This window comes from Marmota marmota, unplaced genomic scaffold, assembly GCF_001458135.2.
Source record: "Marmota marmota marmota unplaced genomic scaffold, marMar, whole genome shotgun sequence".
Taxonomy (NCBI): domain Eukaryota; kingdom Metazoa; phylum Chordata; class Mammalia; order Rodentia; family Sciuridae; genus Marmota; species Marmota marmota.
The window spans coordinates 1,452,090-1,477,761 of NW_026000249.1; the positions used below are offsets into that span (position 1 = coordinate 1,452,090).

General features: G+C 36.4%; 1 protein-coding gene across 2 annotated transcripts in view; it reads right to left on the reverse strand.

Moving 5' to 3' along the window:
* The window catches only part of Arhgap6 (Rho GTPase activating protein 6), a 472,030-nt gene that overhangs the window by 61,184 nt on the left and 385,174 nt on the right, over nt 1-25,672 (reverse strand). For both annotated transcript variants that reach the window (XR_007344780.1, XM_015487958.2), the window contains exon 2: nt 17,220-17,379. Coding sequence is in view for 1 of the 2 variants with exons in the window: in XM_015487958.2 (XP_015343444.2) it covers nt 17,220-17,379 (160 nt within the window). In the remaining variant the exon portion in view is untranslated. The remainder of the gene's footprint in view (nt 1-17,219; nt 17,380-25,672) is intronic.

Genomic DNA, 25,672 nt, shown 5'->3' on the forward strand with positions numbered 1-25,672 from the left:
ATATATAATTTAAATAATAATGATAATGATGACAGAAGGGAGATTGGTAGGGTAAAGCAAATCGATTTGGGGAGGGAGCAGAGGAAGGGAAGGGAAAGTACTGGGGAAAGATTGATCAAATTATGTACATGTACATATATGGTATAACAAGCCCCAGTATTACATACAATTATAATGCACCAATAAAATAAGGACTAAAAAAGAAAATGTGGTATATATACAGAATGGGGTTTTATTCTGTTTAAAGAATAATTATGTCATTTGCAGGAAAACAAATAGAAGTGGAGAGCATCATGGTAGGCAAAATAAGCCAGACTCAGAAAGTCAAAGGTCATGTTTTCTCTCATGTGTAGAAGCTAGAGAGAGAGAAAAAGATAGGTTTCATGAAAATAGAAGGAAGACCTCTAGGCAGAAAGGGGGCCGGGGGAGGGAAAAGAGGAGGACAAAGGGAAGTACCAGGAAATTAAATCGTTCAAATAATGTTATGTGCATTTACAAATATGCCACAATGAAATCCACTATTCTGTATAATTATTATGTACCAATTAAAAAAACCCTTAAAAACAACCTCTTTCTCTCAAGCACCAGATGTATTCAAGCATAGTTTGGAAACTCATTTGCTAAGCATGCAGGAAAATGGAGGCCTAGAGTTTTCACTGAAGTGTTTTACAGAATTGTGAGCTCAACTTTATGGCAAGAAGAGTTGTGACTCATAAGCCAGTTTCTGACCTGGCTGATAGTGAAATAATCTATTCACAACTCCCTGACCTAAAGGAAAACACATGTCTATGCTGACATAAAACATTTATTATGGTTTCCACTGTGGTGGAACATGTTTCCTGGAAAGGGAGTGAAAAGTTAAACGCCTCAACCAGATTTGTCTTTATGGTCCTGGTGATGGTTTCTAGGTGGCTGATTAGATTGTCTTAAGATTCCTCCTAAATCCTAGGTTCACTAAATTCCTTTTCTGCTTAAGTTGTTTGGATGGAGTATTTTTCATTTATATCTAAGAACACTAATTATTTAAAAAATCTGTTTATTTAAATTCCCATACCCAATCCTGATAAATGAAATATGGTTATTAAAATAAAATGTAACATATTTTACATATATATGTGTATATGCATGAGAAGTAGGTTAATATGTATATATGGATATGAATTAGATAAATTATACAATCTGTGGACATCCTGTAAAAATGTTTATTAATGCTACATTTATTGTTGGCTAAAACTAAAATTCATTATTTCTTCTCATTTACCTCCTCTTTTGAGGGCTTTGAAGCTGCAGACCTCTCAAAACTGAGGCAAGATAAAGACTAAAGGAGATATTTTATTTCTAGTTTGGACACGAGGCTTGGTAAAGAAGTGGTAATATTATTAATGGCCCATGGCACTAGGGAGCAATTAATTGTGACTGCACTACACATTTGGTGCTTTCCAGGGATTATTCTTATCCATGTATGTTAAACTAGTCTGTAAGTCCACACTGAAAAACAGATAGTGACTGAAAGGAGCAGGAGAGCCAAAATCCCAATCAAAATCATGTCCCAGGAAAATATGGGCTGGACATAGGAATCAGTTAATGCAATCACTACCCCTAGTACCTCTATTTTGAGTTGCTTGGTCCATATTCAAAGTCCATCCCAAAAAGTAGAAGAGAGAGTAGCTTTGACAGAAAGGGGCAGGTAGCTATCCTGGAAACAGAAAGCCATGTGACCACTACACTAAGAATTGACCTGGGATGAACAGGAGAGATTTGGGAGGAGAGCCAAAGCAGGGATCTCTTCTCCATTGTAAAACAAGAATTCTTTAGGAATGTTGTATTATAGTACCTTAGCTTGGAAATATTATTAACACTGTAACCAATATCTGTGTAAATGTCATCTTCACTCTAGAAAGTGGGCTCATCATGCATACCTGCATCCATCCATCCATCCACCCAACACTGCTTAAGCACACACTTTAGGTGAGACTAAGCTATATGCTATGAACCCAGATGAATGCACACTACCTCCGCATTTGAGGAACTCAAGAGTTCACTGTTAGAGATAGATATGTAGAAATTTAACTTAAAAAAATTAAATGCTTCAGTGAAGATATTTACTAGGTGCAAAGACAAATAAGAAAAGGCTACCCTCAACTAAGCTTACAAAGGCTAATGTTTAGATCAGTTTTGAAGGATGAAAATACCCTTCCCAGGGACCTTTGATTTTTTAAAAATTGGATGATGAACCCCGGGCACTTAACCACTGAGCCACATTCCTACCCGATTTTTGTATTTTATTTAGAGCCAGGGTTTCAATGAGTTGCTTAGGGCCTTGCTAATTTGCTGAGGCTGGTTTTGAACTTGAGATCCTCCTGCCTCAGCCTCCCAAGCCACTGGGATTACAGGCATGTGCCATTATGCCCAACAGGACCTTTGAATTTTAGTGGTGGTTTCCTCCAAAACTCACATGGTGACTACTTCGTTTAGGAAATCTTTTCTTCCTGATAATTCTAACCCTCTTAACATTTTATTCCTAGTAATTCAACCCTTTATCAACTATGCATTCCATTGGTGAAAACAGATAAGAAAATTGCAAATTCTGGATTGAATTGATAGTTCCTTAATCGAAAACCAGGATTCAAGAGAGTGGCAAATAATAATTCTGGAAGAAATACTAAAATATGAAAAAAGTGGAAAATAATCAATGTATTCAAGCTTTAATTGGCCCCACCATTTAGTTAACTTTTGATTTCAATGTTTGTGTGTGTGTGTGTGTGTGTGTGCGTGCACACACACACATATGGATGTCATCTTCAAGAAATCTTTTTAACTATAGATTGTTAGTTATTTAAACAAATCCATAAGTCATCAAAGTTTCTATATCTACTTTATCCTTAGCATCATAACTGACATGGAGTAAAGCAAGTAGGAACAAGGCGACTGGATCATTTGTCTTAGTATAAATCCCACTGAATTAAACACTTTCTTTATCCTGCTAGCACCTTGTGGGCTCAAATTTCCAAAAATCTGTTTCTAAAGTGTCTAAATTTCCCCAGGGAAGGAAATGTTTTATGGTATTCTTAAGCAACAGAGATGCCTCTCTTAGAGCTAAGGCTCCCCAAAGTACTTGTGAAATGTACTAATCCTCACAGTTTACATGTTGAAGTGGTGGTGAAATTAACAAAGCTGTGGTTAGAAAATAAGAACATTTTGTGTGTCTCTTACTGCTGTAATGAGAGTCAACTCTTGGAGGTCACCATGCTTCCAGCTCAATTAAACATTAAAATACTTTTTCTGTTTTCTTTAAACAATTTTGGCAGGGTGATGAGTTCTAAAATTTTTCTATATCATATTCAGGAGAGAAAGGGAACCCTTTTGGACTCATGAATCTCAAAGCGAGGGTTCCTATTACAGAAAATCATTAAGGTATTTGATTTGTTGAGTGTGTCTCCTCATTCTGTCAAAACGTGAGAAGCTGATCTCACGGTTTGGATGCCATGGGTTTAAAAGCTCAAACATGGTTTTTCCTTAACTAGGCATTCTTTGTAATCACTGCTTACTGCAACAACTGGTCATGATCAAATTATGCCCTAGAAGGATCTTTTTACTTGTTGTCATTTTTTCCACATTTAAGTTCTATGAGTTAAAAAAGAAGATAGCCTATCCTTTCAGACTCCTGAATTTGCATCTCTCATCACACAGTCCTTAAATGGAAAAGAAGACTTTTTAACTTAGTCTAGGTAGGCACGGTGTTTTCAGAGATAGAAGTTTCCAAATATCAGAACAGGAAAAATGGCTTTCAGCAAGGCATTTCTTTAGGCTAAATTTCTTCCCTAGAGTATAAAGGAAAGAAAGTAGGTAAGAGAACAAAAAGATAAAAATCACTTATCTCAAAAAATGCTTGGGGGGCTGGGGATGTGGCTCAGCGGTAGAGCGCTCATCTAGCATGTGCGAGGCCCTGGGTTTGATCCTCAGCACCACATAAGAATAAATAAAATAATATAATATAAAATAAATAAAATAAAGGCACTATATTCAACTACAACTAAAAAAATACATATTTAAAAAATGCTTGGATTGTTAACTCAAGAAAATTAAGCCCTGAATTATGGAGTTCCATCATTACTTGTTTTAAATCTGAAGATCATAGTCCAAGTTAAAAAGGTAGTTACAGTTTGTGCACACAAAAACTGAGATAAACACTAATATTTGAGCAACAGGGTTAGAAGTTCATGCATAAATTGTTTTATAACAAAATATGATTAATATCCAAGAACTAAATGAATGCTAGTTATTGTTAGTTTTAACAATGAAAATTTGTGAGGTAGTGCTACTCATTGATATCTGGGGAGTTCAATTTGTGGGACTTAAGTTGAAGGAGTACTTTTACTTTTTATTTCATACTGTTTGGATTGGTTTCAGTGAGCACAATTCTTTTACTTATAATAATGAATTAAAATAATTATTCAAAAGTAAAAAAGGTAGAGTCAGACAATGGCATCTACTTTGGGAATGTGGGTGGATTTTTTATTTATATTTTTGTGGTGGTACTAGGGATTGAACCCAGGGGTGTTTAACCACTGAGCCACATTCCCAGCCCTTTGTATTTTGAGACAGGATTTTTTTTACATTGTTTAGGGCCTCTCCAAGTAACTGAGGCTGGCTTTGAACTCATGATCCTCCTGCCTCAACCTCCCAAGTCACTGGGATTATAGGTGTACCCCACCACATCCTAACCTACTTTGTTTTGATGGTTATTGTTTTATTATGAACAAATAAGAGGGCAATAAAATACCCTTGAACCAGAGACTTTAAAACTTGGTGACTCTTAGAAATTCCTGTCATTTGCTCCCATGAAAATAGATCCCTCAGATTCAATAACCGGGAGATGATGCAATTGGATGAAAATGTTAGGTTCCTCATTCTTGACCTATCCATTCCTTGTTTTTTTATTAAACTCTGAGCCATTTTAAATACTTCTAAATGACATGAATACAATATATAAATGAATATGTGACATTTAAATTTTAACATATCTCATTTAGTTTCTAAAATATTTATTGAGCAGCAAGTATATGCAAGGCCCTCTGATGCCCACTGAAGCAGATAAAATAAGAATGGTTCTCCATCATTTCTTGCATACAATGGCAGAAGTTGACATTATGTATACCCACTGTTTCTAATGCAAATCTATCTCTATCTATACCCTGTTCTTCCTTGCTCTATCCTGTTAGGTGCTCACCTTCCATCCAGTCATGTATCCTAGGAGGAGTCCTCATCCTACCCTTGGGAAAGGACTCTTAGTTCAAGCCAATTCTGGTGATTTATTTTCCATTGTCTCTGTTGATTTGAGCATTGCCAGGCATTACAATTTTGGGGAATAAAAAGGGAGGGAAGTCTACTGGGAGACAGTAGTACAAATGCTTTTCTATTCTTTTTCTTTTTTCTTTTTTTTTTCTTTTCTATTCTTAAAAAATACTTTCTACAGAGTCAAGGTTCTTCTCTGCCTCTTGATGCTGCTGTAGGAACAATGATACCAGGGTTCACTGTAGTCATTCTGTACCAATAAGTGAAGTCAGCTAAAGAACAAGGTGACCCACTGATAATAGCAGAAAGAAAAGATGGAAAGCCACTGGATTAATGAGTCCTGTAACTAGCCACTTTTAGTCCAGTTTCCATAATTTGCAGTAAATGCATTTTAAATAGCAGATGATCCAAAACTCTGCTGTGGGGTGTGTTCTTCTGCTTTTAGGTTCACCCCAGACACGTCAGGTATCCAAAGGAAAGGCATCCATAGAAAATTTGAATTTGTGTGTGTTGGGTGGGATATAAGACAGGGAGTGCTATGGTTTAAGATATGAGGTGTCTCCTAAAAGTTTTTGTGTTAATGCAGGAATAGTCAAAAGTGAACTTATTCAATTGTGAGAGCTGTAAACTAATCAGTACATCCTGGTTTGAATGGACTGACTTGATGGTAACTATATGCAGGTAATGTGTGGCTGGAGGAGGTTGGTCACTGGGGGCATGCCCTAGGAGGGTTATTCTTCCCTATAGCCCCTTCCCCTCTCTCTCCCTCTCTTTGCTCCTTGGCACAGCCATGAGTTGAGCAGTGTTCGTCCACTGGGCTGTTCAGTACTAACGTGCTGCCTCATGTCAGGCCCAGAGAAACTAGAGTCAGCTATCTGTGCACTGAGATCTCTGAAATCATGAGCCTCAAATAAACTTTTCTTTGTTCTCAGGGGGTATACTGTTCACAGGGATGCAAAACTGACTGAGACAGGGAAGGGAAGAGGAGAAAGATCAAATTGGAAAGAATTACAAATCTGCAGAGTAAAGTCTTTTCAAATAAATATTGCTAACTTCTTAGTCATCAAACCAGATAGTAATAGTAGCTAATAATCAACACATAATGGAGATTAGTTTATCATTAAAATAACTCACTGCACACCTGTATAACTATAGAGTTCATGATGGCATCAGTTGTTTAAACAACTCATAAAAACATAACTTTTCTTTCTTGATCAGCCACCAAAAGAACTTACTATTCTACTTTGAAAAATATTTGGTTACATATAACTTAAGCACTGAAACATCTGAGAGCCATGGAGTTCTGATCATTAAAAAAGCACCCAATTATTACAAAATAAAGATAATGAAAAAAGTGAAACTGCATGGATAATAGCTATGAATCACTGTGTCAAATTAATATCACTTTCTTAAATCAGGGATTGGCAAGCCTATTCCACTAAGGTCCAGATGGTGAATATTTTCAGCTTTGTGAACCATATAATCTCTGCTGAAACTACTGAATTCTATAACTGTAGCACTAAACAAGTCATAGGCAGTACAGAAACAAATTGACATGACTGGATGTTAATAAAACTTTGTAAAAACAAACAGTGGGCTGGGCTGCATTGTAGCTCAGTGGTAGAATGCTTGCTTGACATGTGTGAGACACTGGGTTCAATTGTCAGCACTACATATAAATAAATAAAAATAAAGTTCCACTGACAACTAAAAGAAGTATATTAAAAAAAAAAAACAAAAAACAATGGGCTGGATTTGGCCCATGAGCTATAGTTTGCCCACTCCTCTATCTTTAGTGAAGACTCCTTAAACTATTTTCTTAAACTGTTCTTCCAGAGCTTTCCATTTGTAAACACTTTGTGAATTTCCACTAATCAAAATTTTAATTAATCTTCAGGACTTGATTTTATGTTTTATTTATTTATCTTTTATTTGTTCTTTTTAGATACACAGTAGAGTGTATTTTGACATACTGCACATACATGGAGTATAACTTATTCCAATCCTAATTGGAATCCCATTTGAGGGGTTGATTTTACATGATCTAGAAAACCTGCCCACTCAGGATTTAATTTCAATTAATCTAACCATATTTGCTTTCATTTTACTCCAAGTCAGGGAAGCAAAAATGGAAGGTCTTGCTTAAATTTCAAGGATGGGGTATTTCTTGTAATTATCAAGTTTGCTTTGTCATGATCCCAACAGAGAACAGTGCAGTCTTGAAATCTTTGAAAGGTGCCAGAATATTTCAAAGACTGCAGTAATAGAAGCTTTGGTCAAGATACCAAGGTCTTGTGCAATATTGGTTGCTGCTCCATCAAAGGTATATGAATAAGTATAAATGTAACCAGTATAGGGACAAGACTGCAGGTAGAAAACTATATCTGAGAACATAAAGGAAGCCATTAGTGAATACCAAGGCATAAAACACATGGCTTATAGAATCATGCACTTGCTTGGCATCAGCACTGAATCACACAGCATCACACATTTGATAACTGTATATAGGAAATATCCTGACCTGTTAAGGAGAGAATCCAGGAAGAAAACTACAAAGGCACCTTCAGAAAAATCTCCATGATTATTGACTTTTATTGTAATGATTTGATGAGGCAGCTTCTATCTACAAGGGTTGCCAGAGGTAACTGGAACACATCATATCAACTGCTCTTTTCATATAATTGATGTATTTGTATTTTATTCATCAACTGACTTGGAATTCCTTGAAGATATGGACTACTTTTGACATGGTGATGTATCCTCCATTGCACCTATAACTGAAAACTCCACATATCTATTTCCTCTGGGCTGTATATCTAGCTTGGTATTTCTAAAGAGAGCAGTGGAGCAACGTAGGAAGTTCTCTGTGGGTCACTCTTATGGTTTTATTTTTCATAATAAAATTTCTGATTTTAGTCACAGAATAAGGAAATATGAATTTCACAATGATGAAAGTACAGATTAGAAACATAAAAAGTGAGGTGCAGTTTATGAAGCTAATGACATAACTCATTAATAAGGAAAATTTGTCCACTATATTTTCCTATTTGATAAAGGTGAATTTTTATGTAAATTTTTAATTTATATAATACAGCAAAATGCATTAAAATTGTTATTACATATGTAGAGCATAATTTTTCATATCTCTAGTTGTATACATTGTATATTCACACCAATTTGTGTTATCATCATATTCTACCATCCTTAATATCGTTTGGCTTTTGATAGAGTGGCATTAGATGCTTGGGGTATGTTCTAGCCTTATGTTCATTTCCATGGTCCTACAGAACCAGAACATCCCATCTATCTTACCAAGGCCCTGAGATCCACAACAAAGAAGAACTAAAAGTTTTCCATACTGATATTTCTGTTGTTTTCTTCTTAATTGTCTTTTCCCCATTCCATTTGCCTTCTAAAACTGGGTTATCAAACTAAGGGTCAGGTCATAACCTATTAATTAACCAAGAAAATTTAGTGGGTCATAACTAGTGCATTTTAGAAAATGAAATAGAATGGAACAAAAGAGGACAGGACAGAATATTGTAGAGAATTTCAACATGAATCTCTGATAAAGATCAGCATGGTTTGGTTCATATTTTTCTGTCCCAAGACATAAAATATATTTCTCACTGTAGATTATGTACAAAAAGCTTTAAACCTGCTGTTCTAAGATACATAAACTTGAGTCTGTATTGCTTCCTCAGAACAGGCTGCCAAAAAATGATTTCTTCTTTTATATAAAATAGTATTACAAATAGATTTGATAGTGAGATCAGTATACAAAAAGAACTTTGGGAGGCTTTAAAAAATTCCAACAATGGAATAGACTTCTGTGGTTGAAGATGACTCTGGTGGCTTAGGATGTGATGAATAGAATGAAAAGATACCCTGAACTAAGGAAAGCAAGTAGGAGTTTATGGTTATAATTAAGATGAGATATAATGGAGTGACAGAGATTTGAGGGCAGATATATGACGATGTGATATGGTGATAATGATGATGAATATGATGAAGAAGAACTTCTGTGACTAGTGTATGACAGTAGATGTTTTAAGCTCATTTTGTTATTATTTCATTTAAGTTTCATATTTTCCTATGCTATTATCAATCAAAGTTGGAAACAGCATGGGATGCAGCAGGAGGAAAGTGTTAAGGTTGTTTTAAAATAATTACTAGAGACACTAGGAGAAATGAGAGAAAGATGATCGATGCTTCTCAGAGAGACAGAAAAGAGAAAAAAGGCTCATAACCTAATAAGCATATGGATGCATTCATTGACTTCTCAAAGATTTGCTGAGGACCAGTGGTCTATTGAGCAATATGCCAGACAATTCAAGTGCAAAAACAAATGCTGGCCCTACTGCATAGCAAATCACAGTCCTCTTTGGGAGAATCAAGAAAAGGTGATTGGGAATACAAAGAAAGTACAAGTAGCTCCCATAGCAGAGGCCTTTGTTGAAGGAATCTAAGCCTAGTGCTTTAATTAATCCTTTACCATCCTGTTTGGTGGTATTTGCTTCTTTGGGGCACACCTTTGTGGATTCTAGCCCAGGTTTTAACTTCTGTACAAAAAATCTTCAATGAATAGATCTAACACATGGCCTTTTCAACTGGACATCATTAGCAAGAGTATCACAGCAATAGGGCAGTTATAGTTTCTATCTAGTGCTAGCTCAATTCCATTTCCTACCAGGTCATTCTTATTTTCTAAATCAACATTTAAATCACAAACTAAAGACAACTGCAGTGTTGGTCTACCAAGAATATAATATTTTTATTTCATTGAGTTGTTTACTTGGCTTTTACATTGCCTAAGGAATAATGGTGAGGGGACACTTTATAAGAAAGTCATATAATTGAGCAATTTTGAGGTATCAGGGTACTCTTATGAGACTATTATCCACAATTTCTGAATCCATTAGCTATTCCTCATTCCATTATATTTTTTTTCAAAATACATAAACAAAATTTTCTCAATTGTGATATCAAAAATTAACTGAAGCCAGAGATGAAAAAATATTACTAAAGAAAATGAATACGCATTATCTCTTTGGAACCATTCTGTTTTAAACACTTGTTTATGACATAGGCCATAATCAGTTACTTCCTTTCATTTTACCTGAGACTAGACATCAGCATTTTTTTTCCTATACAGGGCCAAAAAGCAAACATTTTTTTTCTTTTTTTTTATATGTTCTTTTAGTTATACAGGACAGTAGAATCCATTTTGACATAATTATAAGATCATGGACTATATCTTGTTTTAATTCAGTCCCCAGTACCTCTCTTTCTCCTTCCCTCCCCCACTCTCTGCTCCCTTCCTCTATTAACCTTTCTGCCATTTACTTAAAATTATTTTTAAAATTACTTTCTTGTGGATACACATGATGGTGAGATTCACTGCAGTATATTCATACACATACATAGGAAAATTATGTCAGATTCAAACCTTTGAAACACTGTCACAACTTACTCTACTGTGATATGTGTAAAAGTATGCATAGATGATATATAAATGAATGAGCATGACTGTGTTCCAATAATACTTTATTTATAAAACATGGGTAAGCTGGGCTTGTTCACTAACCCCTGCTTTGAGCCATTTGTGTTAAAATGTTATCAAAGTAATATTCATTGAGCCTAACATATAACCTAATATATAAAATGATTCCTATATTTGTTTCCTGCTTCTCTTACTAAGGATTGTACTATTACAGATTAGGTGCTCTGATCCAAGAACCTCTGCCATGAGCATGTATTTGAACAATCAGAAACAGTCCCTGGTTGCCTCCATGGGGCAATTTCAGGCTCAAAAGGGGTACCAAATTAAACTCATCAGTCATCTTATTGGGTTTATATAAGTCTTATTAGTTATCGAGTCTCTGCATGATCTTTCTGAGTGAATTTAGAGGAGGGAAGAGTCAAAAGAGGCAAGAAGTCTGGGTCCCAAGCAAGTGTAAGAAGCCATCCATTCTCACCCACACCCATGGCCAACCTGCACTGGATGGTGCTTAAATAAAAAAGATACTTTTATAGTGTTAATACATTGAGTGGTTAGCCTACCCCAATCAATACAAGCGTATATCTGTGAGACATGCTCTGAGAAGTGGAATTGTTGGGCCATTGAAAACTTAGACAACATTGTCAAATTGCCTTCTAAGTTGTTTCAACAATTTATTTTTATTTATACATATTTTTTTGGTACCAGGGATTGAACTCAGGAGTACTTAATCACTGAGTCACATCCCTAATCCTTTTAATATATGTTTTATTTTGAGAGTGGGTATTGCTAAGTTAATTAGGGCCTCACCAAATTGCCAAGTCTGGCTTTGAACTTGTGGTCCTCCTTCCTCAGCCTCCTGAGCTGCTGGGATTACAGGCATGCACCACCATCCCGGCTGTTTCAACAATTTATACTTCTACTGATAGTATATGAGAATGTCTATTTTCCATTAAAATATATTATCCAATTTTTGTAAGTATCTGTCTTTTTATTTGATAGTGTTGGGGATCGAACCCAGGACCTCATATGCCAGGTAAGCACTCTACCACTGAACTACACTCCCAGCTCATATTATCCAATTTTTGGATCCATGATAATCTAAAGAAAAAAAAAACTCCTTGGTATTTAGCTTGTATTCATTTTCTCTCCCTCCCTCCCTTTCTTTCTTTTTTCTTTCTGCAGAGGGGGAGGTCTGGGTATTGAACCCAGGGCCTCACAAAGACTAGGAAAGCACTGGGCCACTGAGCTACATTCCCAGCCATAGGTTTTATTTCTTTAATGTATGTGAGGGTGAGCAACTTTCCAAATATCTGTACACTATTTGCATTTCACTTTCTGTGAGCTGCTTATAATTTGTCCACATTTTGGTTAGATTTTTTCCCTTCTCATTTTAAATTGTATTAGAGCCCATATAGTAAAGAAGTCAGCATTTAGTCTGACAAATGTGCTATAAAACTTTATTTACATACTTGTCATGGAGATGATTGTATTTTTCTTTTATGTAGAGAAATTCATATTTCTATGTTTTCTGGGTACTACCTTCCTAATACACACACACATACACACACACCCACACGTGTGTGTATGTGTGTGTGTGTATGTGTGTGTATGTATGTGTGTGTATGTATATCCTGTTATATTTTCCTTTTCAATTTTTAATCTTCAAATATTTCCTTAACATGAATTTATTCTAATGTGAGGAGTAAGGTCATAATCCACCTTTCCCTCCTCAATAGTTATCTCTTTATCTCAAATATAATAATCTACATTTTTCTCCTGATAAGAAATACCATGTTTATTTATCATGTAATAAATTCTCATGTACATTTGGTTCATTTTGGAACTTTATTGAATCCCATTGATTTACCTATCTATTGTGAAGCAGTATAATACTCTTAATTTCTTTAGTTTTATGACATATTTTAGTAAATGGACAGGGATAATGTCTCTTGTACTTTTTTAAAATCAGATTTCCCTTGATTTGACTACCTCCATATAATTATTCACTAAGATGATGTTCAAATAAATTTAGTGAAATTCTAAAAAAATTCTGTTGGAGCAATTTCTGGAATCACATTCAGTTTACAGATAATTGATGACATAACTTTATCTTTATATCAATATTTATATATTGATTCTTATTTAAGAAAAATACATCCCTTTTATATTTATTTCTAACTGCCCTAAAACACCATATAATCCAATTTAGACCATTTGGTCTGGGATTATAATCATTCCCTTGGATATCATAATAGTTTCCTATCAGTGCTATAACAAATGACCACAGACTTAGTGACAAATTAAGTATCTTACAGTTCTGGAAGTAGAAGTCTAAAGTGAGTTTTAATGGGCTAAAACTAAGGTGTCAGCAGGACTCTTTTCCTTTGTGGAGGCTCTAGATCTTCCTACATTTAGAAGCCACCCTCATTCCTTGGCTTTTGGCCCCTTCCTTCATCTTCAAAGCTGACATATTGCATCTCTCTGGCCATAATCATAATACATAATCACATCATTGTCTGAACACAGTTAGTATAGTCTCTCCATTTTAACTACTCACATGACTATTTTGGGTCTTCTCAGAAAATCCAGGATATTTTCCTACATCAAGGGCCTTAATTTATCACATTTGCAAAGTTTCTTTTGGCATGTGAGGTAACTTCACAGGTTCCAGGAATTACGATGTCAATATCTTTGAGGGGTCATTATTTTGCCAATCACAGATACTCTCTCAATTATCTGGCCCTCTTTACCTTTGTTAAATTCAATTAGAAAATCCTAACCAGAGGAGATTTGGATTAACTAAGACTAAGGAATTTAAAGTACAGAATGGCATGTTTTCTTTTAATTGTGCTTAGCTGCCAGGGTCTTTATTTTGCATTTTAGATGTCCAGCTATAAGACAGATGGGCCTTTTGTCTGCCCCACAATTCTGCAACATTGCTGTTCAATAGATCCTATCTCTTCCACCCCTCTTCTCTTTTCTCAAACCTCCAGGACATCTTCCCCATTCTCAACCCTAATGCATGAAGCTATTTCCATTTGGGGGTTTGCCTGGGGATCAAAAGTGGCCACACTCAAGCCCATAGTTGATGTCATCATAGCACTTGGCTATGGCCACATACTCAGAAGATCTTAGTAAATATTTCATGTCTAAAAACATCTACCCCAAACAATAGCTTCAAAAACCCTTGGGTGGTGTCTAGGTTTTTCTACCAATCACACAATCCCTTCTTTCCTTCACAACTGAGAAAATATATTTGTAAATCATTAAATCTTACTTTGATAGAAAATGTCAAAATACCCTTCCCAAGGCCTGGAATATCTTTGAGCATCTCAATAGTGTAAATCTTTCCCTGGAGGTGTTGGGAATCACATAGTCTCAGAAATAAGCAATGGAGACACAGCCTCCAGCAGAGAAGTTTTTATAAAATTATCTGTTTAGTAAAGTTTATTTATTTAGTGGATTCTTTTAAAAGCAATGAAAAAGAGAAACATAAAATTAACTGGATTTAAAAGCATAGCTACAAAAATATCTATTTCCTGATAGCTTATCTGATTTGCATTCAATACAGGTTTCAAAAACATTTCAAAGTCAACATTTCTATTTATTTATTTATTTTCATACTGGGGATTGAACCCAGGGGCACTTTACCACTAAGCTGCACCCCCAGTCTTAATTTTTTATTTTGAGATAGGATTTCACTAAGTTGCTTAGAGCTTTGCTAAATTGCTGAGGCTCGTCTCAAATTTTCAGTCCTCTTGCTGCAGCCTCCTGAGACTCTGGGATTACAGGCATGTGCCACCATGCTTGACACATTTTTATTTTTTTAAGGAATGAAAAGAACATCTGTGTCAGGTGATACATGCCTTTAGTCCTAGCAACGTGGGAGGCTAAGGCAGGAGGATAACAAGTTTGAAGCCAGCCTCAGCAACTTAGCAAGAGCTTGTCTCAAACTAAACAATAAAAGGGCTGGGGATGTAGCTCAATGGTAAACTGCCCCTGGGTTCAGTCCTCAGCATAAAAAAAAAATACAAACAAAAACAAAAGTCTATATTTATGAAAGGGAAACAGGACAGGACTCTAGGGGAGAGGGTTTATAGCACCTTGTGAACTAAGTGGGAGTGAAGGGCAGATCTCACCTCTATCCTACAAGCAAATCAAGTCAAGGTAAGGCAGGAGGGTCTATCCTTGAGAAAAGAAGAGACATGGGTTGGCTGTCTCTAGTACATGGTTTTCACAACTGCACAAGTGATTTTCTTCTTATCTCTACTGAGGGCCTTTATGTAAGATTAGTGTGGAAAGATATAAAAGGGGTAGGAATTTCCTTTCTGCAGGATCTGGCTGTGGTTGTGGGAGCAACAGAATGTGATAAAAGCAGCAAAGCACCTCGCAGTAACATGTGCATCTTGCCAGCCCCCCTAGGCTTCCTCCACTTGTATTTTCTGAACTTCATCACGACCCTCAACAGAATCTCAGATTCCAGCCTTAAGAAAAAATGTGGCCCTAAGACTTGCCATCCCATAACAAGCTCTGTGTTCTCAGTGTTTTCATGGTATTCTTCCTAGCTTGGTCCTTTGACCACAAAAATCCTGAGGCAAACTGTTTGCTATAGATTGGATGTAGAATGTACCCAGAAGCTCAGGTGTTGAAAACAATAAAGCAATATCCAGAGGTGGGGATTTTAGGAAATGATTGTATCATGAAGAATCTGACATCATTAGTGGATTAATACATTTGATGGATTAAAAATATGAATGGACTACTGGAATGTGATGAAAACTATAGGCAGGTAAGCATGGTTGGAGGAATTAGGGCACTGGGGGTGTGCTCTTGGGGACTATATGTTTTCCCTGACCCTTCCTCCTCCCCAACTCCAGTGCCCAGCTTCCCTGAGCACATCAGTGTTCCTCTGCCATACCTTTCTTCCACAATGCTCCAGCTCACCTCAGGCTCACAGCAATGAAAACTGTCTGCCATGGACTAAAGCCTCCGAATCATTACTCCTCTAATTTGTTGTTAGACATTTAAATCTGACTAACATACTTCTCAAGCTTATGTGTGTGTGTGTGTGTGTGTGAGAGAGAGAGAGAGGGGAGAGAGAGAGAGAGAGAGAGAGAGAGAGAGAGAGAGAGAGAGAGAAAACAAGTTCCCAAAACCTGATCCTTAGACTCCCAAGCCAGCACTGTTTTCTTTAGGCACAACAGCCAAGAAAACAGCACTGGTAGCACTGTGGGTGATGGAATGTGAGCATATGTGCATATGAAACATAGAGTTGCTCAACCTTGGTGCTTGGGTACTTGGGATCTGATAATTCTTATTGAAAGAGCCTGTCCTGTGGATTGTAGGGAATTTAGTAGCACCCCTAGACTCTACCCACTAGATGCCAGCAGTGCCTTTCCCCCAAGCTGTGACAACCAAATGTATGGGCAGACAATAGCAGATGTTCCCTGGGGATGGGGGCAAAATCTTTCCTGGTTGTCAATCACATATCTATGAATGTCTGTATGTATACACATATATACACATAGACACATATGTGTCTATGTGTGTGTTATATATATATATATATATATTACACACACATAGACATATATATATATATATATATGCATTTAATATAGATTAGTTGATGAATAAATATCCATGTAGTTTCTAGCTTTTAGAAGCTTGTTATTCCCTTTCTGCTTTCATGTATCATGCACATTGGTCAATATAAGTTTTTATAGGCAGATTTACACTATTGGTATAAAATAAAAGTTGTTCCTTCTGCCTCAAATCAGTTTTCTACTCCATACTCATACCAATTATAAAGTGCTTTTATAGTAGATAGTAAACATTCAGAGACAGACTTTTTTGGCTTAAAAGAATTCAAGTGCCCATCCCTCATCTTTATGGGAATTAGGACCAATGTCAAAACAACAGTCAAACAAGTGTACCCAGGCTCCAATGTCATCATAGTACAGCCCAATCTAGGCACACCAGGTGCTAGGCTGGCTACACAGGAGTGCATTTCCATGAAATCTCTGATTCTGAGTTTGTGTAAGATCAAACAATAAGTTTAACCAAGTGTCAAGGCATTCTTTTCATCTATTTATTTTGAAATCAAGTTGAGGCAGGCACCACTTTTCTTCCAACCCTTTAAGCTGAGCTTCCTGGAAGTGCTTTTTCACTGGTTGTTGTGAAACTATGTAGATGGGTGAGATATACATGGCTTTGCTTTGTAATGCCCAACGTTGACCTTCCCTTTCAACTATGTGTTAGCTGACATGCAAATTGTCCTACTTGGACATGTCTTTCAAAATGGACATGAATGCTACCCAGTGACCAAGAAGCTGCAGTTTCCTTCCTGTGTTAGTGTGAGGTGTGAGAGGAGTTTGCAGCTTGTAGCTTTGGCAGAGCAGAAAGGCAGACAGGGCCTTACCTTTGGGAATGGTGATCTGACAGCTCAGGTCACAGTCCTGCTGCAACTGATAAAAAGCCACTTCCTGCAGTCGAGCCCGTTCCAGCTCCGAAAGACTCTGGATGGGGACTGACCTTAGCCGAACGCTGCGGCCTGACATGCTGTTCCAGGTGAAATCACCCTGTAGGCCAAGGGAAAAACATCGAGAGTCACACCATTCACCTACTTCTCCCAAATCTCATCCTCTCTCCTTGTCAGTAATCAAAACAAGAAAACTCCACCTTTGTGTTCCACAATTGGTTCTCCATTTCCCAAACAGATCCTCTGTTGGTTTATCATGGCTTTTCTCAGTGAGTTGCAAAAATCAAAATCTAAATTAGCTGCTGGGTCACATGATCTCATCTGATGACACAGACACATGCCAAAGAAACTATGTGGAAAGATGGTGAGAGGGTCTTACTTCCTCTTTTTTAGAGGAATACATAGGAACTTTTTAGTTTTCACATTTCAGTAACAGGAAAAACTGTGCTGCTAACTGCTGTCATGCACACTAGGAAGAGGGAGGTCAATATATTTTAAGATTCTATCATGTGCAAACAATTGTATAGGAGCTTTTTAGTTAATACATCCAATGAGATGATGAGGTGGTCGACATTTTTACCCTATCTTATATAATATTCAATAATATAACATCATATACTAATATAATACAGTATATGATTATTCAGTTTTGTCTTAGTATCTATGCTGGATTGGTTTCAGTATCCCATGGGGATACCCAGATATGAGGATTCTTAAGTCCTTTATTTAAAATGAGAGTATTTGCATATAACCTAACCTACCTACTTTATCCTATACACCATCTCTTGATTAATTTTAATGTCTAATACAATATAAACACTGTAAATAGTTGTTATCCTATATAACATAGAGAATAATGACAAGGAAAAAAGTCTATATATGTTCAGATCACTTTTTTTGTTTTAGAAAAATTTTGAACCATAGTTGGTTGAATTTGAGGATGTGGGACCCAAGGATACGGAGGGCTGACTGTTCTTTTAGCATATAATATATCATATACTTATGCTTCTATAGTATATATTAACAATATATTTTATTATTATAATTATATATGCTATATATTACTACAATATTAATATAGATGATGAAACTGTGTCTGGAGCAATTAAATAATTTTCACCAAATTATGAGGACTCAAGGTTAAGAATATATGGCATTAAACTCTATAGAAAAATTGTAACCACTGAGTTTCTAGTTACAGCACTTTCATGAGCTATTTCAATCACAAGAAGTACAGAGATATAACAAATAACTATGTATATTCAAAAAACATTTGATATTGAAATATTTCATCAAAGAGTCACAGTAAAGATTCCCACAGTTACAAGGGTGCATTTGTATGCATGCATCCTTGCCTCTGTTGTCCATTGAGAGTTTTGGGCTTCATCTCAATGACAACAGTGAGAAATTGATGGCCAATGAAAGAATATTTCACAATCTTCTGAAACTTGTGTGCCTTACTGAAGAGGACTTCCTGAAAATCACAGATGCCAGCCAGTGCAACAGATTTGAAAAGATAGCTATTCCTCAACAATCAAGAAAATTTCTAGGGAGACAGAGAGTTGCTGGCTCATAAAGCCACTGTCAAGGACCCATTGCAATGAGCAGAGCATTTACATAATACTCTAAGACTTAACCATCTTGAAGAAGTCACTCATCTAAAAGAAGGGAGACTGAAAGACTGACCTAGAAACCCTTAAGATACTTTTGTTCCATACTGGTGGCAACTTTCTCCCTCAAATGTTAATTCCAAAGAGTGAATGACACTATGCTAATTATTCATTATTTTTCCTCTTTAGCTTGGATTTCATTCTTCATTTAATAAATGGAGACATTATAATTTAATGGAGGCAGAAAATGAACAAAGTAAGTAAAAGTTGTAGTGCATTAAATATGCTAGGAATTGCTAGGGAGGAAAAAATCAAATCAAGGAAAAGGAAGTAGCAGAAAAGGATTTATGGTTTTAGATAGAAAGACTGGACAATATTTGAACACGGGCTAAAGAAGTGAGGGCTCTTGGTTTGTTAGTCTTGATAGGAAGAATATTAAGAGGTGCCTAGGAGGAACTCAGGGAAGATGCTTTGTGAAAGGGTGCAGGGAGATGAGTGAATAAGCAAATCTAGGTAAAGTGGGTAGGCTGTGGTCGCACTTAGTGAACTGAAGGGGAGTGTTCCATGGCCAGTGTGTTTTGGATTTTTTTTCTTTTTTTGGTATAACTAGACTAAGTACAAGTTTAAACAGTCAGGAGTTGGGGCCTGGGATCTTAGGTATGACTCTCAGTTCTACCCTCTAAGCTTAGTATACCACAAGGCACATTATCAGAGAATTGCTTTCCCCCCACCTCCAAAAAAAATAAGAAGTTCCAGATGCATTTGTGACTTTTACAAATGAAGTTTAAGTACCTAGAGGAGCTGATTTCTATTTGAAATGTCAAAATACAATTACATACCTGTTCTTTAAAAGCATTTAAACATGTGACCTACAATGGGCTTAATCATTTATAGCAGATATTGGCATTCTTTTTCTGTCAAGGGCCAGATAGTAAACATTTCACACTTTGTGGGACATGGGTCTCTGTTAAAACTATTTAATGTTGCCTTTAAGGCACAAAAGCAGCCATAGATAATTTATAAATGAATTTGTGTGGCATAGTTCAATAAAACTTTATTTATAAAAACAGAAGGTAGACTGGATTTGGCTGGTGAGCTGTATTTTTCCAATTTCTGAAGTATAACTTATGACTGAAATAAATCAATTCCTAGAAGAAACATTTTGTTCTTATTTACTATACCCTCTTGTTGAATTAATTCAATCAATATTTAATGAACATCTTTTACATTCTAAGCACTATAGTAGGCTTGGAATTATTAAAATGACAACATAATCCTTGTCTTGAACCTTCAGGTAGGAAGAATACAAGCAGTTTATAAAAATACACAAATGGTGATATTAGAATTAAGTACCAAATGCAATGGGTGCCTAAGAGACAAGACTTTTCCATATGTCTGGAAGCCAAGAAAAGCTTTGTAGAGAATTTAGTATTTCATGGAGACTTGAAAGTCAAGTAAGGGAAATAAATATTTGTCCAGTAGAAATTGTACATTGGTGAAAACCATGAGTGCAAAAGCAAACAAGTTTGAGGGAACAGGCTTATTCAAGAATCACAAGCCTGGAAGGATGGATAGAGCAGGGGGTGAAACCAAGCAGAAGTCAGGGCCAGATGCTGTAGAACCTTCTCGTAAGCAATACAAAGCAGATTTTGTTCTCTTCCATAGGTGCTTTCTAGTCACCTAGCAACACTGAGAGTGACATGTTCATATTTGAAAATGAGAAAAGATGATTGGAAACAAAATTATTCAGGTATTGAAGGGGAGAACAAATTAAAGTTACATTGATAAGAAAAGACATTGGGTTATGTATGATGATGATTCAAATATGAACTGATATTTTGATGAGTCCTAAATTGCTAGTTTACAAAGGCAGAAAATAAATGCTATAAGATGATCTGGGGAAGAGCTAAGCCCTGACACCCAGGTTCACCCATCAGACCTCATAAGAGACATGAACACAAAGGTAAATGTTGCCACAAAGTGACAAACACTCAGGAAGAGTACCAAAGCCCACCAGAAAAGCCTAGAATGTTTCTGGCTCTTTCTCAGTTCTCAAATGTGCAGTCTAGACCAGCGTTTTCCTTTGATGACTGTTTATCTCATAAATGGTTCACTCATTAAGGCTTTCTGCATCCAGTCTTCTGAGTGCTCATCATAGGACATTATTTTAAGAATGGGATCCTAATTAAATAAGTCATACTCCATGTATGTATAATATGTCAAAATATACTCTAATGTCATGCATACCTAAAAAAACAAATAAAAATGCAAAAAAGAATTAAAAATGGATAATTTCAAATTTGGTTCAATTTTTTTAAAAATGTAGATGAAATTGACATTGGTCCAATGCTTCTGAACAGACTAAGGACTCTGACAGTTACAAAAAAAATCCTTTTGGGGCTGGGGTTGTGGCTCAGTGGTAGAGCACTTGCCTCGAATGTATGAGGCACTGGATTTGATCCTCAGCACCACATAAAAATAAATAAACAAAATAAAGGTATCATGTCCATCTATAACTAAAAATATTTAAAAAATCTTTTTATTCTGGGCTATTACATAACAGCATTAATAAAGGTTAGAATGTGTGATAAAAATGATATAGCACAGTAGTTCTTTGGATGGTAACATTGTCCCCAAGGAGCCATTTGGCAATGTCTGGAGATATTTTTTTTTTAATCACAACTGGAAGGGAAGGTGTGTTCATGCTACTGGCACCTAGAGCATAGAAACCAGGGATTCTGAAAAATCATCCTAGAATGCACAGGATAAACCCCACAATAAAGAATCATTTGGCCCAAAATATCAATAATTGAAACATTGATTTAGAATAAATTGGTCTGCTGTTAGGCTCAAATTACAGATAATCACCTTAAAACGATGGAGTCATAAAATGTTAACAATCATTAATACAGTTTGTTCATGCTCAAAAGCATAAACTATATATTCATATTCATTATTCTGTATACTATATACATAAAAAGCATCACACAACTTATTTTTAACTAACTTTAAGAATCACAAACTCCACAAACCAATTTACAAGAAGCAAACAAAGAGTTGCAATACAATAGAATCTTGTTTAGCTGGAGAACAACTCACTCACAGTATTAACTGAGGAGATTTCCTTCCCACCAGAAGTCTATGTCTCCACCTTTAGACAAAAGAAGCAAACTAGAAACCTAAATTACAACAACCTAATATCTATATTTTATTCAGAAAGGTCATTCTTTTGAACTAATCTGCATCTTCACAAATAGAGTTGACTTTCTCATGAAATAAAATTGATTGAAATAATTTTGGTTTTGGTCTACACCACATTGTTTTCATATGTCCTTGAAGCTGGTCTCTAGTTGCAGCATCTCTTTATTCTCATCCAATTATCAACATAGACCAAGGGAGCCAGCAAGGGATGATGCTGCTCAAAATTCAGTCTGCAGGCCAGCCATGCCAGAATCACCTTGGACAGATGATGGTTGTTAAACATGTTGGTTCTTGGGCTCTAAGGCAAATTTATGGAATTAGAGTCACAAGGAATTGGGACTTAGCACCTCCAACATGAACCAGATCCCCAGATGATTATTAATTTTTGCACATTGATTGAGCCCTGCTACTCTGGTGGTGAAGAAAATGTGGGTTCAATTAGACATGAGCTCTTTGGCAAGATTCAGAATATCTGAATGTCAATAGATGAGCAAAGAGCAAGACTCAATTTTCAGGATTAAATTCTCAGGTGTGTAGGAATTATACAAGAAATGCAAATGAATTTCTTGTAGAGGGCTTATTAGCTGGTGACAAGCTGTGAATAAGTGATAATTTATGTTATAAGTTAATATTAATCATTGTCACTTTAAATTTGCATCTCCATTTTAAACCTGGCAGTTTTCGTGACACCAAACATTCTTGAAAATGTGTGCTGAAGTCGTTGAGTAAATGGTTTCACTATGTGTAAGACAGTTTTTTTAGATACCAGCTGGACTTTGGTTCCATAAGTGTGAGAAGCTGAAGAAAAGATAAGAGGATAGGTTAGGCTTGGAAAATGACATGCCATTTAGATCAACCATGCCAGGTACTAAATTCCTTTCAATTGTTTCCTATGTGGCCAACTGTCATTATTAATAATTAGCAATGCGGAGGCTTGCAGATAATCACAAATTTAAATACCAAGCCCACAACCAACACTTCTGCAAAGCGCTGCCTCATTCTTTATAACTCCCAAATAAATACTTATCAATGACATGGAACTCCCTTCTTCATGAACTTCCAGGGAAAGCTGAGGGTATTTGTGTGGCTGTCATACCCCTGATTGGACTCATAAAAGATACTATTCCTTTATGAACTCAACAAATAACATCTGCTAATTCTTCTTTTGATTTTTTGGCCACTCCTTGAAAAGAGTCTCATTTTTAGGGAGACTTAGCACTTCTAACACATTGTAAACAGTTTAATGTTTTATTCATCAATATTGATTTGTTTTTCTATAAGTAAGAATTTTAAGCATGAATTTTAGAAAATTCTCGACAGCTGGTAGTGGTAGCATCCCATGTTTACCTTTGGCCTTGGCATATTAGCTATTTATTACTAAATGAATGTCCAAATATATCAGAGTAGCATGATGAAAACCTCCATCTCTCTCATTCAGGTACTTTTCTAGGTCCTCAAGATTCATTAGTGAAAAAACAAAACAAAACAACTAAATAGCCTCTCCTTCATGGAGCTTCCAGGATAGTGGAGGAAAATCACACAGGAAGTCACAAGGCAAATACAAGATAGAGAAGAAGGTACTGTAGGGGAGTAGAGAGGGGGTGCTTGGAGGGCTGCCAGGGAAACCTTACTGAGAAGACAATATTTGAGCTAATGCTTAAGGAGGTAAGGGAATGAGCCAGGGAGATTTCAGCAGCCATGCCTCACAGGCAGAGAGACTGGTTAGCATAGGGTACCATGGGGTAGTGGGTAAAAGCAAGGGCTGCCTGGATTTGGATCTCAGTTCTGCCACTTTCTAGCCATGTGACTTTCTAACAAGCTACTTACAGTCTCCATGCCTCACTTTTTCTCATATATGAATTGGAAATGATAAGGATTTTGCAGAAACAAGCAGACTGGCCAGGAATCAGCAAACCATTGCCTATGGGCCAAAACTTGCCCACTGATTGCTTTTATAAATCAAATTTTATTGGAGCACAGCCATACCATTAATTCAAGTATTGTCTATTTCAGTTTTCATAATACAGTGGCAGAGTAGAGTAGCTGCAATAGATATTGCCTAGTTCCTATGGCTAAAAATATCAGAACAAAAGGCCAATTTCATTTCTGTGTCTCTGCAGTTGAATTGTGGACTTTTCAATCATGGGTTTAATTTTTAGTTTTAATCTTTACTCAAATCTTGGATGGAAGAAGGTAAAAGAGCCTGTGTATATCCAAGGTCTGTGGAAAATGGAAATACTTTTCTGAATTAGAAACATGTCAATGACACTTGACAGTTTTGGTTGTCTTTCTATAATTAAATTTAGTTTGCTGAAATTAGAACAGCAGACCTCCAGAGATGGATTAGAACTTGAAGTTATTCTGCTTACATTTATAGATAGTCCACTTTCTGCTAGTTACCTTTCTAAGCTATTGTCCCATTTAATCCTTACAATAACTCTAAGGATTGTGTCACCATCATCATCCCCAAATTTCAAATAAAGAAACTGAGTCACAGAGCCAAGATCACACATTGGCAGAATTGAGATCTGAAGCCAGGCTTCAGGCTCTAGAACTTAGACTCACAACCACTACAATATATGTATTTTATCACTTCTCATGATAAAACAATCCAAATCCCTAACTTTATAAGTGAGCAAAGCAACTGCTTTAAATGAAGCAACTCCTATAGTAGCAAGGTAGGAGCTGAACGAAAGGGTCAAGTTCCACCTCTTTCCACCACCAAGACTTTCCATTAAAAGACTCTTTAGGCTAAGTTAAGCCAGACAATGTTTAAAAATCCAGAAGCTTAAGGTTTTCCCTTTTGCAAAAGAAAGCATATTAGATTTATTATTAGCCTTATCTAATATTGGAGTTGTTCTCCAAAGCCTATATCTATCACAGCCACATCAACTAAAATGTTGCATCACGGTCAAGATATTGAAAGAGGAAGATAAGCCACTTTACCCTGTCAGAACGAAAACAGTTTGTGCCTGAATCTTTCACAGAAATCAGCCCAATTATGCTGCTCTGTTTAATCACCATGCACTCCTTCCTGCTCTAGTCTGCTCATTTCAAGCTGCTTCAGCATCATCAATCAATCTGAAAACAAGATGCTCATAAATCTCTATTGGCACAGACAGTTTTTAGCTGTCATGCATCTCAGACACTGATTGATCCAGTTTTCTTTCAAAATCATTAGATGTGACAGAATCACAAAATTTTATCACAATCATCTTCAGAAAAGGAAGAAGAAGTATATTTATATTGCTTACCCATGAATTATATTTGCTGCATCTTTGCGGTCCTCTATAATCTAACTGAACTAAGCCTGGAGTAGGAACTTGAGTCTATTTAAAAAAATTCTGTTTGGTGAAAAATGCATCCCGAAATGGAAGATTGTGTTGAGTGTCAGAGAAATGGCCCAGCTGGCACAGCTGTGACTCCCACGATACCTTTTGTAGCCAGAGACATCCGCTACCATGAATCTTGGGACCAAAATCATGCAATCTTCATCAGACCATTGAGAAATTCCTGTCCCTTCAGAATGGAGGCAGGCTGTGTCACTGAGTGAGTGTGTACTGGAAAGAGAGAGGGGGTGGG